At 40.1% G+C, this 17,188-nt stretch overlaps 1 protein-coding gene across 5 annotated transcripts in view; it reads right to left on the bottom strand.

The window, feature by feature from the left end:
• Nucleotides 1-17,188, bottom strand: part of EPG5 (ectopic P-granules 5 autophagy tethering factor) — a 66,175-nt gene that overhangs the window by 35,008 nt on the left and 13,979 nt on the right. For 3 of the 5 annotated variants that reach the window (XM_061356947.1, XM_061356948.1, XM_061356950.1), the window contains 8 exons: nucleotides 16,399-16,554; nucleotides 15,903-16,060; nucleotides 6,415-6,569; nucleotides 5,703-5,843; nucleotides 4,456-4,620; nucleotides 3,671-3,793; nucleotides 1,922-2,181; nucleotides 140-280 (listed from right to left, as the gene is read on the bottom strand). In XM_061356947.1, coding sequence (XP_061212931.1) covers nucleotides 140-280; nucleotides 1,922-2,181; nucleotides 3,671-3,793; nucleotides 4,456-4,620; nucleotides 5,703-5,843; nucleotides 6,415-6,569; nucleotides 15,903-16,060; nucleotides 16,399-16,554 — 1,299 coding nt within the window. The remainder of the gene's footprint in view (nucleotides 1-139; nucleotides 281-1,921; nucleotides 2,182-3,670; nucleotides 3,794-4,455; nucleotides 4,621-5,702; nucleotides 5,844-6,414; nucleotides 6,570-15,902; nucleotides 16,061-16,398; nucleotides 16,555-17,188) is intronic. The other 2 variants (XM_061356949.1, XM_061356951.1) reach the window with 1 other exon arrangement.

The following is a 17,188-nucleotide window of genomic DNA, read 5'->3' as shown; positions in this document are numbered from 1 at the left end:
TAACTCTGCAAAGAAACCAGTTACTTTCCCACATTTTCACTGGATGCAAAACCCAGAACAAAGTCTGATAAATTTAACAGTTAAGATTAACTTTCACTGTTCTGTATCAATAAACATACAAGGAATACATAATGCTCACTGTTCGTTCTTCAGGAGATAATACTGGCAAGAGTAAAACAAGGGTAGAATTTTATCCAGCACGTGGACTACTGTTCTCAGATGTCTACACTGGACAAGTACACTCAAAAGAGGGATCCCTTCAGCACAGAACTTCTCAATGCTGTAAAAAAAAAAAAAAACACAAGAAAATAATAATAATAAAAAAACCACACAGACAAAAAAAACCAACCCACAGACAAAAAAAACCCAACACATTGACTATTAGAAAGGGAGATGGGCTGTTGATTTTTTTTTTCTTGAACTGAGATGTGAAGACATTCATACCTTTACACTTCACCTCTGAAATCCTAAACAGCCAAATCCACAGGTATTCTTTCAGCTGTAGGGGTCATTCAGGTGCTGACAGATTAAGTATTTCCTGTCCTGGAGGTCTGTGTCCTGTCATCCAATCACTGGAGCTAGACATGTTCACCCACTAAGTTTCAATCAGTTTAAAGCTCTCTGTTCTTGTCTAAACTTGCCAACCACCTTCACTCTCCGGTCAAAGGAAGAGCCTGCAGAGTGAGTTTCATATGATCTAGCTTTGACATTTCCTCAGGGTGGATGATGCTCTGACACCTTTTTTCACTACCTATAGATGGAACGCAGAGGGTTTCCTTACAGTAGCTACTTACACAGTACAGAGATGAATCCTACTCTTCCTGTCCAGAAAACTCACTAGCAGCAGCTAATTTGATGCTCTGCACCAAGTTGTGCTAACTAAAAAAGGCTGCACTTTAGGAAAAGATGCAAAACATTAATCCTATGTCTACTCGAAGGTGAGGAAGAGGAAATCTGGTTTAAGTCACTAGCATACAGTAAAACGCTTTGTTTCTTCTGCTCATTAACATAACTGGCCTCGAACTTTTGTATGTGATGAGTACCTGTGTTACTGTTTAGACAGGAGAAGGATGTGTTGGAGGAAGAGGGTGGGAGGGAAACAAACCTCAGAAAGTAAAGTAGTTCCTTGTTTTTCATGTAAAAATTTCCATTCTCAAAAACCCAAATATCTTCCTTTCAGTCTCAAATTACTCCAAGTGCTTTGAAGAAGCACATATTTATCTATGTCATAAACTTAGCACCAAGCAACAGCTTGAGTAAGGAGAAGAAAGCCAAGATAATTTCTTGTTAAAGAGTAAAGCAATATTATATGCAGAAAACAAATTAGTGAAGATTTTCAGTACTGTAAGATAATAGATTCAAGGAAAATAGACCTGGTAGAGATTAACCTATCTATGGTTCTGCATCTTAATCAACTAGTATATTTGATTATGTCTAAAAGCCTTACCTACAAACCAGCTGAAAGCACTTGAAAAGACTGTGCTGGAACACAGGGCTAGGATGTTCAGTAACAAGGTTACAAAGCTCTCTATCACCACCAGCACAAGTGTTTATTTCGTCCTTACTGTTTTCTGAATGCTCTGCTGCTAAAAAACACTGCCTGTAGAACAACCCTTTCAATAAGCGTGGTCAAAAATTATTCGTGCCCATAGCAATCATGCTGACATCTTAGTTTCAGTACTATTTCTAATGACTATTTTGGCCCCAACATGCTGAAGGCAAAAAATACTATTAGTAAGCTAAAGGAAATGCCTCATTGTTTGAATCTGCAGCCCCTGAACAACTACTAAATCCCTTGCAGCAGAATTCCTCTACTCTTTATACATGTGTAAAGATGTTAACAGCCCTCAGTTCATCATTAGATGGGTTGGCCAGTCACTGGGGCCATCTACCCAAGGTAAACACAAAACAGCACACTTACCTGTGACCCAGCGTGGTCATTGCCAGCGCCAAGTAACAGCCAATAGGGATGTTGGCTTTCACAGCCTTCAGGAGGGGGTGAAGTGTGACCGACTCCGTCATGTCCAGCACACTGTCAGACACAGGGACTGCAGGCCAGCCATGCTGCATGCCACGGTCATTTCTGTGAAGCTTTAACCTCAAAATCAAACCCCATGCCCACTGATTAAATAAAGTCTCTGGTGTTTCTCCATATCGAACAATGCTGGCTAAGTAGGACACCTGGAAAAAAGCAGCGGGAACAGGAGTGAGAGGAAGCACAGCCATACTACAGCCCATATGGCAAATCTAGGAGTTGGGACAGTGTGGATAAGTTTCCTCTTCTATCACAACACTGACATGAGATTAGAGCAACAGTATCAGACATATCACACCACACAACCAGTCAGGATTATCCAAAGTCTCTCTTTCTATGGCTTTGATTTCCAGCCCCCCTCAGCCTTTTCCCACTCCATCCCTTTTGGTAAAACCGACCGGTCAACTTAATACTGTTTTCCTAAACAGTTTCAAACTACATACTCAGATTAAAATTTGTATTTCCTACTTAAAAAAAAAACACACACAACCTTCAGTAATATTTCAGACTGCTAGCAAAAGGAAAACAAAATACATATACACACAAAAATACCATTTGTCAACAAAAAGAATAAAACCTGGCAGCCATTCCTCAGAAAGCAGTCACTGAAGTGGACAGGCAGAGTCTCTGTCATATTTGTCCATTGTCATAAAGACCCTCTCTAGACCAGAAGAAATTATAAATCTCTGGGGAAAAATACACTGTACATGACCAGTGTAAATTGCAGAGCTGGGCATCAATGCAGATTATTTCACCCTCTCTGAGTGGAAGTACAAGAACCTAAACATTACTTTGTCTCAAGTTCCAGTTACAAGCTCATGCAACTCAGGACAGATTCACTAATAATACAACCAAGACTGAAACAGGCTTAAAGAGAGAACTCATCTAGCTAACAGAGAAACAAGGAACATTGAGTTTGGGAAGAAAAGACTGGGAAAATGAGCCCAGGGGAGGAGGGAAGGAGAAAGCACTGTACAAGAAATGCTAAGAAGATGAAGCACAGGACAATGCTAAAAGCTCTGAATAAATAAATAGAAACATCTTGTACTGAATACCCAAAAAAGGATTTTTAACCTTGGTAACTTTATCCTTCCATTCCCCTTTTGTAACTTGGAGCCATACCTTCCTCAGTCACCAATGTGCTGTAAAATCAATGTAATGTAAGTTTGTAGGGTGTTCAGGTAACACAGCATGGATCACTGCTGAAAAACTCCTAAAGAGATTAACACTTGAGCCTTTGAATGAGGTAGGACTAAGAACTTGAATGATGTCCCTTATGTTCACCACTAATGAGAAGTAGCCCTTCATTCAGCAAGTACTGTCCAACTCCATACGAATAAAGGATGCTTTGGAAGAACATTTGGCAACTATCCCGCTACAGCTGGATAATAATGCAAATCTACAAGGGGATCAAACTTAAAACATGTATTTCTCATACAGATGTTCAATGTAAGCCTAACAGTATTTTGGAATAGCTGTATGGGTACAGAAAATACTGAGAGTTGGTATAATATGGTGTCCTAGTATCAAGATAGAATAGCTTTTAAACAGAAAAAAAGAGAAAAGAGTGTCTTGGCCTGCAATGTTTCTATCATTATCAGTAAGCCATTCCCTGTAATCTTCACGGAGGAATACCTGTTTTATACTTTCAGAAAGCAGTCCAGCATATGGTTTCTGGGAGAGATATTTCTGATATGCTTCCAGGACCATCAGTGCAACTCCAGAATGGACAGCTGGATCCAGATGAAGAGCATCCTGCTAATATCAGAATTACATCACAAAACTTTGGAACATACCATGGTTTTTTTGTATAGAAACATGGTAATTCTTCTTATCAGTTGCCACATTGAAGAATTATTTTTCCCATATCAAAAGCTACAGACACCTGAAAAAACATTCACCCTTGACTGGATCTTGAACCGATGGAGCTTCTGGAGTAACACATTCCACAGAGTATTTTCCAAACATTTAAAGTAATGTTCCATGCTTAGAAATCTCTAAGGTCTATCCTTAGCTTTCTGGCATTGTGAAAACACACCTGGATACCAGCCTGCAAACTACAGTCATACCAGTCTCATACACACTTCTTCGAGGATTCCTCTGTTTCTGCAGCCACAGACATCTTAATCAAGTGATTCAGAAATATTGCTGTCAGCTGTTTCCTCTTGCTTAGAAAGAGGAAACTCTTGCTTAAATATCTCTTTTCATCTCAGATGCAGCACTACAGGGAAGCACCCTAAGAAAATCCTCAGCTGGAATGCTGTGGATTTTTTGTGAAGTTCCCATCCTATACCATCAAATGTACAGCTATCACATAAGGGCATGCAGTTAACTGTCAAACTCATTTATAGTCCCAGCTCAATCAAAACTTTTTCTCTGAAAAACTGACCAGGTTCAGGCCTCCTGTTTTCAATACATACTTGCTCACAGAATCCCCAGTTTAGCCCTTCCAAGATGATGCAAGCTAGTTTATTCTCCACAGTCGTTAGATTGTAATTTAATAACCAGTCACGAATCAGGGCTATCTCAGATGAAGAAGGCTTCCACAGGTACAGCGGCAGTTCTTTAAACAGGTATAAAGAAACCTTCAAAGACAGAAAACAAAGGCTAATCAGAACTCAGTATGGAACAATAATGTCCTGGGTTCAGCAGTAGCAGTCATTTTTTCTCCTTCTTAGTAGCTGCTGCAGTGCTATGGTTTTGACTTTCAGCCTGGGAACAGCGCTGATAACAACAATGTTTTTAGTTGCTGCATAGTAATGTTTACTCCGATCAAGGACTTTCTGAGTCTCATCATCTGCCAGGCAGGAGGGGAAGCCGGAAGGAAGCAGAGACAGGACACATGACCCAAACTAACCAAAGAGGTATTCCATGCCACAGCACGTCATGCCCACTATATAAACTGGGGGCAGTTACCTGGAAGGGTTAGATCACTGCTCAGTCGGGGTGGGTATTGGTCAGTGAGTGGTGAGCAGCTGTATTCTCTTTCCTTGTCATTTCCCTTATCACTGTTATTATTGGTGGTATCAGTAATGGTTTGTGTTATACCTTAGTTACTGGACTGTTCTTATCTCAACCCGCAGGAGTTGCATCCTGTCAATTATCCTCCCCATCCCTCCTGGAGCGGGGCAAGGGGATGGGGGGGCAGGGGGAGTGAGAGAGAGACTGCATGGTTCTGAGTTATGGCTGGGCTTAAACCAGGACAAATAATCAGCATTATGCCATTTTATCTTAAATAGTGATATGATGAAAGAAAACATGCCAGGTCTTTTAACACAATCCATTCTTCTCTCAAGTAAAAAGTGACAGGACAACAGAAAATGGCCTCAAGTTGCACCAGGGGAGGTTTAGGTTGGATATTAGGAAAAAATTCTTCACCAAAAGGGTTGTCAAGCACTGGAACAGGCTGCCCTGCTCCAAAGGGCAGTGGTGGGGTTGGCATCCCTGGAAGTATTTAGAAGACATGTAGATGTGGCACTGAAGAACATAGTTTAGTCAGGGACTTGGCAGTGCAGGGTTAACAGTTGACCTCAATGATCTTAAAGCTCTTTTCCAACCTAAATGATTCAGCGTTTCATTCATACCAAGCCATATCTTGCAACACAGTCTGGTACATCCTCTGGTTTTAAATGTATGCCTGTTTTAAATGACAGACATAAGCACTTACCATTCCAACAGTCTCAATGGTCTCTCTAATCCGATCCAAGAGTACAGAAACAATCTGTGTATGGATGCTGGCAATCGCTCCCAGAAGTTCTCGACCAACTTTTGAAAATGTCTCTCTTGTAGAAAGACTAACATAAGAGACCTGAGAAAATGAGCATGAAGAAGTTACTGGTTATGGCTGACCTTCCTTGGCAGTGCAATAAAATGACTTTTGGAAAATACAGAACCAAATTGTTCTTCGTGATCCTGAACAAGGTTGGTAAGTGCCCATATTAAAACTAAATCACCTTGGAAGATAAGGAAATTACTATTTTATACTGAGTCCAAAACTAAACACAGGAACTCTACCACTGCACATACTAAATAAATACAAACAAACAAAAAACCCCAAACAACTACTCACACAGAAAAAACACCACACAATGAATTTCAGAGCTGCAAGTTAGACTAGCATGAGAAAAACAAAACAAAAGTAATCTAATTCTGTTCATTTGTTTTGTTCTAGCTTGGTCTATAATAAAGCTGGTTTTCCTCCCAGAAAAACACTCACTCTAGGATATTTTAATGCAGTACTAGATTATAAAGCTGAGAAATAGTACTTTCTTAGTCACATGGTAGAACAGACTACAGAAACCATGGATGTTTCGCATCTTCCACTGTTAGAAAGAAAAAAAGCACATTCATTCCTTTCCTGAATATACTACTATTGTTACCTCGTATATCTCCAGAACAACTATTTTGATAAAATCCTCATCAACATCAGAACGTTTGGTTTGTGCCATCTGAGCAAAAGTGGTAAGCAGACAAATTTCTTCCGAACAGTTCATTGTTTTGAGATACTTTTCAAAATTTTCAAGGTGCTTTGGGTCTAGAAAGAAAGTGACATGAAAGAAACACAAAGAAATATTACAGGACATATGTCATCAATATTCATACATTTATTCACAGCCCAATCCCATAGAAGGTATCAGTGGCAAAGGAATTATCATCATTGAAGGCTTGCAAATTAGTATCCTCTCTTTAGAACTGGCTGCTACCAGCTTTAAGGTACAAGAAACACCATAATGTGCAGTGAGCCTATATGACTCAGTTAATATGCTAATAATTAATAACAAAAGCTAAACCTGCTTCAAGAAGAGCTGGAATTCAATTTTTGACATCGTTTTAACTATGCAATGTCGATCACCAACAGGCAGAATCTTTCATCACCAACAGCTTGAATCTTTCTTTTTAAAAATGTCACCAGTTTTAGCTTCCATGACATACTGCAGCAATTAATTCACAGATTAAATCCAAATTACAAGAAAGGGTATTAGTTTTAATCAGCACAGAGACAGAAGATTAAAACTAAATCCATCCAAACACAGCAGAGAGGTTTTGATCAAGTTGAGAGACTCTGGCCATTCCACATACCACGAACTCCAGCAGCAATTAAACTGGAGAGATCATTCTGTGCTGATTACAAATAAAAATACTTCAAGCATCTAGCCCTGGGCTTAGACTGTATCCAAGGATCATAAGGAAGAATGTCTGTTTCAGTCTTCCAAACTCAATACAAGAAAACTAATGAACGTGCTTGCTCAGAAAACATCTCTCAAAACAGAGAACTGAAGTTGCACAGGAGAGAAAAGCTAAGAGATGCTTTCACTTGAATTCATAGCAGGTTTTCTTTTCAAACTTGATAGCGAGATGTTGCCAAATGCGAATAAACATTTCATTTGTGTGGAAGGGTGGGGTAACAGGAAGGTTGCTCAATGAAACCTGTACAGGACTTTAACATAATTTTTATTTTCTTCCAAATAACTTTAAATAGGCACAGTGCAGAAAACAAGCACTGAAAACTGGACATGAGCTGTAAAATGGTTTGGAGAGGAGTCTGCTTCCTCTGAAGCATAAGATACAGAATCCCAGAGTGGTTTGGGTTGGAAGGGACCTTAAAGCTCATCCAGTTTCAACCCCCTGCCGTGGGCAGGCACACCTTCTACTAGAGAACGCTGCTTCAAGCCCTATCCAACCTGGCCTTGACCACTGCCAGGGATGGGGCAGCCACAGCTTCTCTGGGCAACCTGTGCCAGCGCCTCAGCAGCCTCACAGGGAAGAGCTTTTTCCTAATAACATGGAGCAAACACTGTTTACAGTGATCTTATCACAGCAGTAGAATACACTGGAAGTACCCAATGTGGCACTCATCTACTTAAACTGCACAGACATGTGCAGCATGTTTGTGATTCATAGAATCTGACAGATTTCCACTGTTTTAAATCTCGAGCAACAGAGACCAAAATATGCTAATTCCTTTTTTGGCTGTAGTTAATTATCAGAGATCAACAAAAATTTGTGTAAGAGTATTATATAGTCTTCACCATTTACAGTAACATTTTGAGAAGAGCAAACCTGATTCAACCCTATGCAACACCCCTTCTATTACTGGGAATCTATTAGATCTTTTCTGTATTGAACATTTTGGCTCCATTGACAAGCTGGTTTTATTGCTTTCTCTGCATAAACAGCTTGGGTTTTCTCTTGATTTTTTTTCTTTTTTTGCCAGCAGATGATACATCACATAATTACAAGCTCTTTTACAAGCTGTAAGAGCAGTGCTCTCCTCTAATCCTATTCCCTGCTAGTCTTGTCCTTAAGCCTTGCAACAAGCTCAAACAAGATAAATACTTCACAGGATACAGACATATTTCACCACTAACTTTGCAAAGCTTCACATCTACACAGGAGCTATTACAGTAACACTCCTTTAAGGTACAGAGGAACCACTCTGCAAGGATCTTACATAATGATAAAATGAGGCATGTAATTCTTCATTTGGGTTATCTGTAGAAGACCTAGACCCCCTTCAAACAGACAAGTTTCAATAAACGCTGTGTCAATGCCTGCTTATAGAATCAGAACTTTTTTCCTGTTCTTTTTTTAAACACACCACCTGTCTGTGAGTCTTTGATGTGTTTTTCTGCTAAACAGCAATGAACCTGCAGGGAATTCAGTAAAAATTCCATTTAAACCCATAATACAGCAAGGCTCACACTGTAAGTGAAAGCTGTTTATGCTTCTACCTTCCATTTCTGAGTAACAGAAAAAAACAAAACTAGCAAAGGGCAGATCTCATCCCATCATATGACGTAGGTCACTGGAAGGCCAAGTTTGACAATTCAGCTGTGATATAACCTTGAATGGAGTAGAAGAGGCAATTCCTTGTCTTGCAATTTAAAGCTTGGAATGGGCCAGATCTGCATTCCACATCATGCTGTTCTTCCACATAGCCTTGTCTTTTCCTGCCAAGTCACTAAGTAGGAAAAACTAATGCATAACTTTTACAGGCACATCTCCAGCACAGTGTTAAGTCCTGTCCTGCAAAGCAGCTTGCAAAGTGATGACAACGCTGCAAAGATCAGACACTGAATGGGGGCTGTGTTGGGAACTGTGGGGAAACTGATAGTGTTTAAAACAGTGACACTCCTGAGAAGATTCAGGTGAAGTTTGGCATGAGCTTAAACAGACAGATACATTTAATGATTGTAAAGAGCTGGGGAACTTTTTTCTTCTAGTACCCTTTATGTCAGCAAGGGTTAAAGCAAACAGTCCTCCAATGATCCCACTGTGTAACTGCTTCCATTTTGTTTAGGCAGTTTAACCTCACTTTAACCCCCCTGACTACTGTTCAAGATGAAGCAAAATTACTTTGATAATCTTAGACCAGCAATAATAATAAACTCCTCTGGTGTTGTAAACCTTTTTGTGTGAAGGACAGAGAGACTGATTACTCCTTCAAACTTTGTGCTGCATGAATGATAATGACCAGTCGAAACTGTACCTCCATACAAGGGTGATTTAATCCACTGGCACTTGGAAGGAGTTTACCTCAAGGCATAGTGAGGGTTCAGAGACACAGTGAAGAATGGCTTTCCCTAAACAAGTTCTGGGGGCAGAGCCTTCTGAAACCTGCAGCCACTTCACTTGTATAACAAGCTGGGAGTTAGATCCTTGGCTAGCATAAATAACTTCAGTGAAGAGGTATTAATTTTATTGCCAAGGCATATTGATTTTATTAAAGCTTGTTCTGGAGTACTGTTAGCCATTCAAAGACAAAGTTGTCCCATTCAAATTATCGCATCACTTTCAGCTGCTGACAGATGCAAGGGAACTCCAGACCACTCACTCTCCATCAATCAAACCATCCATACCTGCAATCCCAGTGTGATAGCATGCTCTGCAATTACCACAAAGTGCAGGAGTCTAGGAGAAAGACATGCTGTGGCAAGAGGAATCTTTTAGAAATATGCAGAGTGAACACAATGCTGAACTAAACTCACCTGATTTGCACTCATAAACAACGTAAGGTGAATGCAATTATGCTGCACCCATGCACTAAAGGTCAAATGTCATGATTTTTAATTAGAAACACAAAACAGCAAAACAGCAGTTGTATGGACCTGGGAGGCCATCCATTTAGCACAGCTTTATAATCCTCAAACTACCCACAGACCACAGTGCATGCATGGTGGGGGGGAGAAACCAAGAGTGAGAGTCTCCCCTACTTACAGTCCATGTTTCATCAAGTTTGCTGTGTTTGGAAACATTGTTAGTGATATTGTGTGATGAATATGAAGTTAATGTTAGGGCTACAGATGACCCAAATTCTTATTTCAAACATATTTCAAAACCAGAAAGAAGTAGGTTTCTTTTCAAAGGCTTCTGCCATTATGACTCTTTGGCAGCTGCTGCAGCATACGTCCACTGCTTCCAGGTAAGAGTGGTCGTGAGTTTTGAGATGAAACACACAAGAATTTTTCATAGGCTACAATATTAACTATAAATGAAAAAAAAAACAAAACAAAACAAAAAAAAAAACCCACAACTGTACAACCATTTAATTTGCCTCTTAGTTAGTTAGGGGTATCAGGCAGGCAGACATACCAACACATAAGCCATTCAAAACAGTGTGGGAAAATGCTCATACTCCCACTGCTGATGGATTCATACTGTCTCTACAATACCTCTGAGTGCCTCACTCTGGGAACAGTCTACACTGCGCTAAATTATGTTAGTTTAAGGGGGTTTAACTCTGCACAGCTGCTTCTGCTGAATTGGTTTAATCCTAGGTGGACTGCAGTTAACTCCTAAAACATTATCAGAGACAGAAGACTCATGCAGGGCTTGGTTTTTGTTGGGCTTTTTTGGTTTGGTTTGGGTGGGTTGTTTTTTTTGTTTTGGTGGGGTTTTGTTTGGTTTTTTTTTGGGGGGGGGGGGGGGAGCGGGCTTATTTCATTTCTGTTTCATTTTTTTTAAAGGAAACTCTAGAAATCTCCATGCCTGGTTTTAGGTTTAAATTATTTTATAACACATATGACATAATAATGACCACATCTGACGTATGTAATCCCGGTAAACTGATCTGAGACAGAGTGCATCTGTCTGTGTACTCTGTTTATAGGAGCAGGCTATACCATAAACTTTTGCCTTCCACATGGATCCAGCAAGTTACAGATTTAAAAATCACTTATGCCTGGGGCCAACCCTACCATCTTTTGATGATGGAGTAAGGTCCGATAACTGTTTCACTGTAAAGTGAGATCAATTAATTACTTAAATTAGTGTTCACACAGCTGTAACATTCTTTACCTGCAGCTCAGACAGGTACATAATTCTTCTCTGTCTTTGAAAACCATCAAAGGTTTTGCATCTTCAAAGCATTTGCTTTAAAACCATAATCCTCACTGATCACTACAAACAAAGGTAAAAGCAACAGCACGCTAAGGAGTGAAAGATCTGAAAGAGTGTGATGTTAATTACCAGAGGGAAGGAAATCCACCCCGGAGGAAGATCCCTCAGTAGATTCTTGGTTTCAGTGTTCTTTTTTGCAATATCAGATATATTAAAAAGGTCTTTCCATGATCCAGATCCAACTCCTACACTGAAGTGACTTCTACAAAGGTCATGTTTCAGGTGTGAAGGAGATTTCTGTAATTTGGCCATCTTTGTGATGATTTCTCACACCGCTTCACCTGTGTGGTAAGCTTCTCTGATACAGTTTTCATACAGGTGGAAATGATGTTTTCAAGCAAATTCCTTTCTCAATCTGAACATCTATTTAAATGCAAGCAGAATTTTTCCCCAGAAAAAAAAACACCTAACAAATTAAAACATTTGGGTTATAGTTTGCTGTAACATCTGCAGATTACAAAATGCATGTTTGCTCTCAAGTTCAAAGAGCCCTTGGAACTATGCTCACTAAAAGCATGAACTGAAAGATAGCATATGGTTAGCTCCTCTTTTTGTTTTATTGGTAAAGTTGTTTGTGAGGTAATAATACACTTAATTCTGAAACCTAGAAATCTGTCCCTGAACAGAAAGACTAGCAAGACACTTCCACTTAGGTTACACTCTATTTTAAGGGCTTTCAAGAATTTTGCAACTGTACTTCAACCTGAGAAGGTCAGACTCACACAGCCAGAACATCTCATGAACACTGTGCTAGAGGACTGTGCAATTTAAGTGATTTTTCATATTATAAGATAAACTACGTTGCTGACAGATACAACAGATATACACACGGTGTCTCATCCATGAATCTCCTGTGGAAGCATGATTAGCAGACAAAGGTCACGTTCACTTGACTGAGCTTGGTCAGGTACCAGTTCTGTAACGAAGGTCATAAGTAGCAATCCCAGCTGTCTGGTCTTAGCCAAACTCTGAGACTTGTACTCAAGCTACCCAGGCTGCGAGGCCTAACCTTAGGTTATTAAGGGTCAGCTACGCGCAGTAGAACAAAGAGGCTTAGTAAGTAGTAGAACAAAGAGGTTTGGTAAGTCGCTCAAGGTTAGCAGGATGTAGGAGCAGGATAGTGAAGTTGCAAGAAACACACTAAAAGTAGCAAATGTAACAGAAAGCAGAATTTTCCCGCTTGCTTCTAATCTTCCAAGAATGTGTGTGTGTAGCAATTTAACACTATATATACCCTAGGCTTAAGCAGAATAAATGCATCACTTTTATCAATCATACTGATAGTGCTGAGTTCCCTCTGCATCACGACGACAATAGAGTCTCCGACAATCTCCCTTTCCTAATGCTACCATTTCACAGAATCATAGAATCAACGAGGCTGGAAAAGCCCTTTAAGATCATCAACCTTTACCCCAGCACTGCTAAGTGCACCAGTAGACCTCACCACTTTTATTCTTACAGCAGAGACTAAGAGCACTGTGGTTTTTGCTGTTGTTCAGGGATTTTTAGGTAATGCAGAAAGACCAAAAAACAAAAAAGGACTACATGTACAGGTATACCAGAATGACTCACAAACGTGGAGAAGGTGTAGGACACACAAGTAACAAATGTCTATGACAGTAACTGTCAAGATTTCCTTGTGAAGTGTGTATCTGTGTTTCACTAGGCACAGACCAGCTAAGCAACAGAGAAGGGTCTTGAAGGAGGAGAGAAGAGAAAAAGAACTGGTAAAGTTAAGGGCAATCATAAAACGAAGGAGAAGAGCTAGTGTCAGCTTCTGAGCATATGTGCCCTAGACCTTCTCTGCTACAAGTCATAGCTCTGCAGTCACCCTGAAGCTTCCTGCTTCAGCTGCACCTTCCTGTTCACTGTGCCTATGGCCAGTCTGTGGGCTCCACATGCTGCAAATCCCACGCCAGCCTCAAACCCACACCAAGCCACACCTTGGCAATGAAGGAGGGGGAAAAGGCAAACAGGAAAGAAAAGAGGCTCCACCTCAAACCCATCACCTCACAGCAGGACAATGACAACTTCAACACACAGTCACTACTTGAGCCAGTTCTCTTCCTCCTCCGTACATTTGACCATGCAGCAATCCAAGTTCAGAGAGACCCTAAAAATCAGTGGCTCCTTAAATCTTGATACTGGCAGTAAAAAAACTGTAATAAGAAATGTTGTTCAGCAGGTTCTTAGTCAATTGCAATAAAGGAAAGGACAAAGCTGTTAATCCTATATTAACAGAGCTTACAGAGAACACACGCTTCTACTCACACATGCATCAAACATCAACAAGGAACTGTAAGGTCATTCTTGTTAGTGAAAACGTGCGTTCCACAGTAAGTTTATTGACATTTGGTCCAGTCGAGAACATGTCAAGTAACCAGACTTCCCGTATGTCCCCACAGGTTTATTTTATATCTGGCAGCTCTCATAGTTCATAAGTCACCCTAGTAAGTGCAGCTCCACCACTGCACTCCATTTTATTATGCTATTTCTACCTATCCCTTCAAAGGAACAGGTCTCCCACCTCTACATATGTAAGCTTAAATCTTCCATCAGTTACCAAGGCTTGCTACCACCTGTAGATTCACTATAAACATTTCTCAAACTTCATTTGGGAAGGTAAATCAATACAAAATGTTTTCTCCCAAGAGAATGTTAATCCCATGGTCTTACAGAGTATGTATTACAGGAAATTAAGTCAGCATTATATTAGTGTCAGTCAGAAGACAATCTTTCAGATTAGGTGGATTTCACTGAAAGAACTGTTGACATTCACTGTCTAGACATTTGTGACAAATAATATTATGCTGACATAACACAACGAGGAGAATGGAGAGGATGGAAAATACCCTGCATCAGCATACAAAGGACTTTGAAACATAAAAGTTAGCTAAAAGCAGAACAAAGCCTGAACAAAACAAACTGGTATTTGTTACTGCCAGAGCTGCAACCCACCACATCGTATTCCATTCTCTTTGCTTGAGATGCAGTAAAAATTTCTTGCAAAAAACAAAAATAGTCTCACTGAAAGCATGTAACTAACTGTTTTGGGTAGCAAATCTAATCAGATCAGCACTTCAAAGTGTACACAACTACAGTCTTTATCTCTCTCCTACTCTGCATAAATTGCCTTCTATGTCACCTGAACCCGCAGAGTCAAGACACGCAATAACCTAAAGATCACCATTTTCTTCTGCTTCTCCATCAAAAGAGTTGGTTGATGTGGTAACAGCTATTTGCATTACCACAGAGCTGAAAAGTAAAACTGACAGTGAGATTTGCTCTCCTTGAAGACAGCAAAGAGGCTGTGAAGCAGGGAGTTACAGCTTTGTTTACCCATCTCCCTGCCAATCAAATCCTGAAATACTTTCCATGAAAGCAGCAGCACAGTGAAAGCAGCATTCCAGCTGGCATCTAAATAACTCTGCTATAGCTAAAGCTACCACAAACACTGTGGAGATCGATACAAGACAGAAGTCAAGGGGAAAACAGAAAGAAAATTGGCATATAGCAGAAGAAAAACATCAAAAAAGGGCTTGAGGTAAGGGAACATCTGTAGTTGTGGAAGATAAGCAGATCTCTGTCCTGGGTTCAGCAGCAGCAGTCATTTATCTCCTCAGTAGCTGGTGCAGTGCTGCAGTTTTGACTTTCAGCCTGGGAACAGCACTGGTAACAACAATTTTAGTTGCTGCTTTGTAATAAACTCTGACCAAGGACTTTCCCAGTCTCATGGTCTGCCAGGTAGGAGGAAAGCCAGAAGGAAGCAGAGACAGGACACATGACCCAAACTAACCAAAGAGGTATTCCATGCCACAGCACGTCATGCCCACTATATAAACTGGGGGCAGTTACCTGGAAGGGTTAGGTCACTGCTCAGTCGGGCTGGGTATCAGTCAGCGGGTGGTGAGCGGTTGTATTCTCTTCCTTTGTTATTTCCCTTATCATTATTATTATTGGTGGTAGCAGTAGTGGTTTGTGTTATACCTTAGTTACTGGACTGTTCTTATCTCAACCTGCGGGAGTTACATTCTTTCAGTTCTCCTTCCCATCCCTCTGAGAGTCAGGGGGAGGAAGACAGGGGCATTAAGAGAGCGTCTGCATGGTTCTGAGTTACAGCTCTGCTTAAAAAAAATTACAATCTCCCACACTGTACGTTACTGAAGCCAAAACTAGCAAGTCTGGGGGAGAGGTGAGAAAGGAGGACTGGGGTATTTATATGACCAAATACTATCAAAGGTGAAGACGGGACCTGATACCAAGATACATAAAATGTACCTAAACAAAAGATAAAGGACAGTAGATCCAACAATTCCTGTTAAAAATGAGAGTTTGGGCACACAAGTACTCAAGACAGTTCTAATACCTCTGGACCCATTTAACAACAGAACCTACAGAGAATTAAATGTGTAGCTTTTGCAGCAATAGCCAAATCGGTTAGAATTGGTTTTGAGTGTAGGAATTCTACCTTTGAGTCTTTGCTTGCAGTCAGCAGGTTGCAAAGTAGAGCAGAGCTTTTCCAGATTCTCACTCTCTGCGCAGTGCATTACAAAGAAGAGCCTCCAAAGCATACTGCTGGATAAGGTTTCATAAGGCATCTCTGACATAAACAACCAGACTCCCAATCTGTTGAAGAGGCAGACAGAAACAGTTTCATCCTGATAAACCCCAACATTTTAAAAGGAGACATATGCACATATCTCCACCATGTAACAGAATTAAAAACGTGAGGATGTGTCTTGCTATCTCAAATTCTGAGTTAACCTCATTTTGAACTGAACAAGAGCTTCTGTCAGGTGCTAAAATTCAAGGCATAATTCCCCTTAATCTTGATGCTACCAGTGTGCTGAAAAATCCTGCATACTGGAGTGTTATTTAAATCACTTAAGTACTTAAAACCAGTCCAACCCCCATTTCAAAATCCTATAAGGCGAAGCCACTATCAATCCCCTGAGACAGCCTACCTTTTTGCCTTCAGAACATGTAGAACAGCTCTAAAAAACAGCTCATCAAACTCCAGCTGCAATTTTTCCACAGAGTAGGGGTGTGCTACTGATCCATACTGTTTATTGCTGCTAACATACTGGGCCCAGTGGTCACTCACATGACAAAGCGTCATCCTACACAGCAGCACAAACAAGTGGAATAAGGATCATTAAGTATGTCATCATAGTATGAAAACACAGACAAGCACAACTAGATCAGAGGCATGTTCAACATTTTATCCTCTGGTTTCCAGAGATTTATATGTAAACAGCATTAATCTATAATTCCTCTGTTTTCCTTCCTTAGTTTTGCAAGCAAACAGTGCATAATATTCTGTTATACCAAACTAGTTTGTGTATGAACTTCGTTTGGAGCCTTATGGCAATCACAGACTGGTTTGGGTTTAAGAGACCTTAAAGTTGCTCCAAGTCCCATCCAACTTAATCCTACATGGCAGCACATGCAAAAATCTTATACAGAAATAATTATACTAAAAAAGTTACTTCTCTAATAAACACAAAGAAAAACAAGGATTTTGTTTCTCTGAAAACACACTCATAGAAGCCATATAAAGTGACTCCTAGAGATCTAAAAATAAAGAGCAACTCCTAGATTTCAATGACATTTGCTTACTTCAACCATATGATGACTTTCAAGGAGCATATTAAAAAAAAAAATCACTAAATCTGGACAACAGAAAACAAACACTAGTATTTGTTATACAAACGAGTGATTTGAGAATATATTTGGTGGATTTCAGTGTCTTCT

This window comes from Neopsephotus bourkii, unplaced genomic scaffold (assembly GCF_033783945.1).
Source record: "Neopsephotus bourkii isolate Nb327-2 ecotype Australia unplaced genomic scaffold, CSIRO-AGI_Nbou_v1 NB_874, whole genome shotgun sequence".
In the NCBI taxonomy this organism is placed as follows: Eukaryota; Metazoa; Chordata; class Aves; order Psittaciformes; family Psittacidae; genus Neopsephotus; species Neopsephotus bourkii.
The sequence above is the reverse complement of the archived record's forward strand: the minus strand, read 5'-3'. Positions and strand labels throughout refer to the sequence as shown.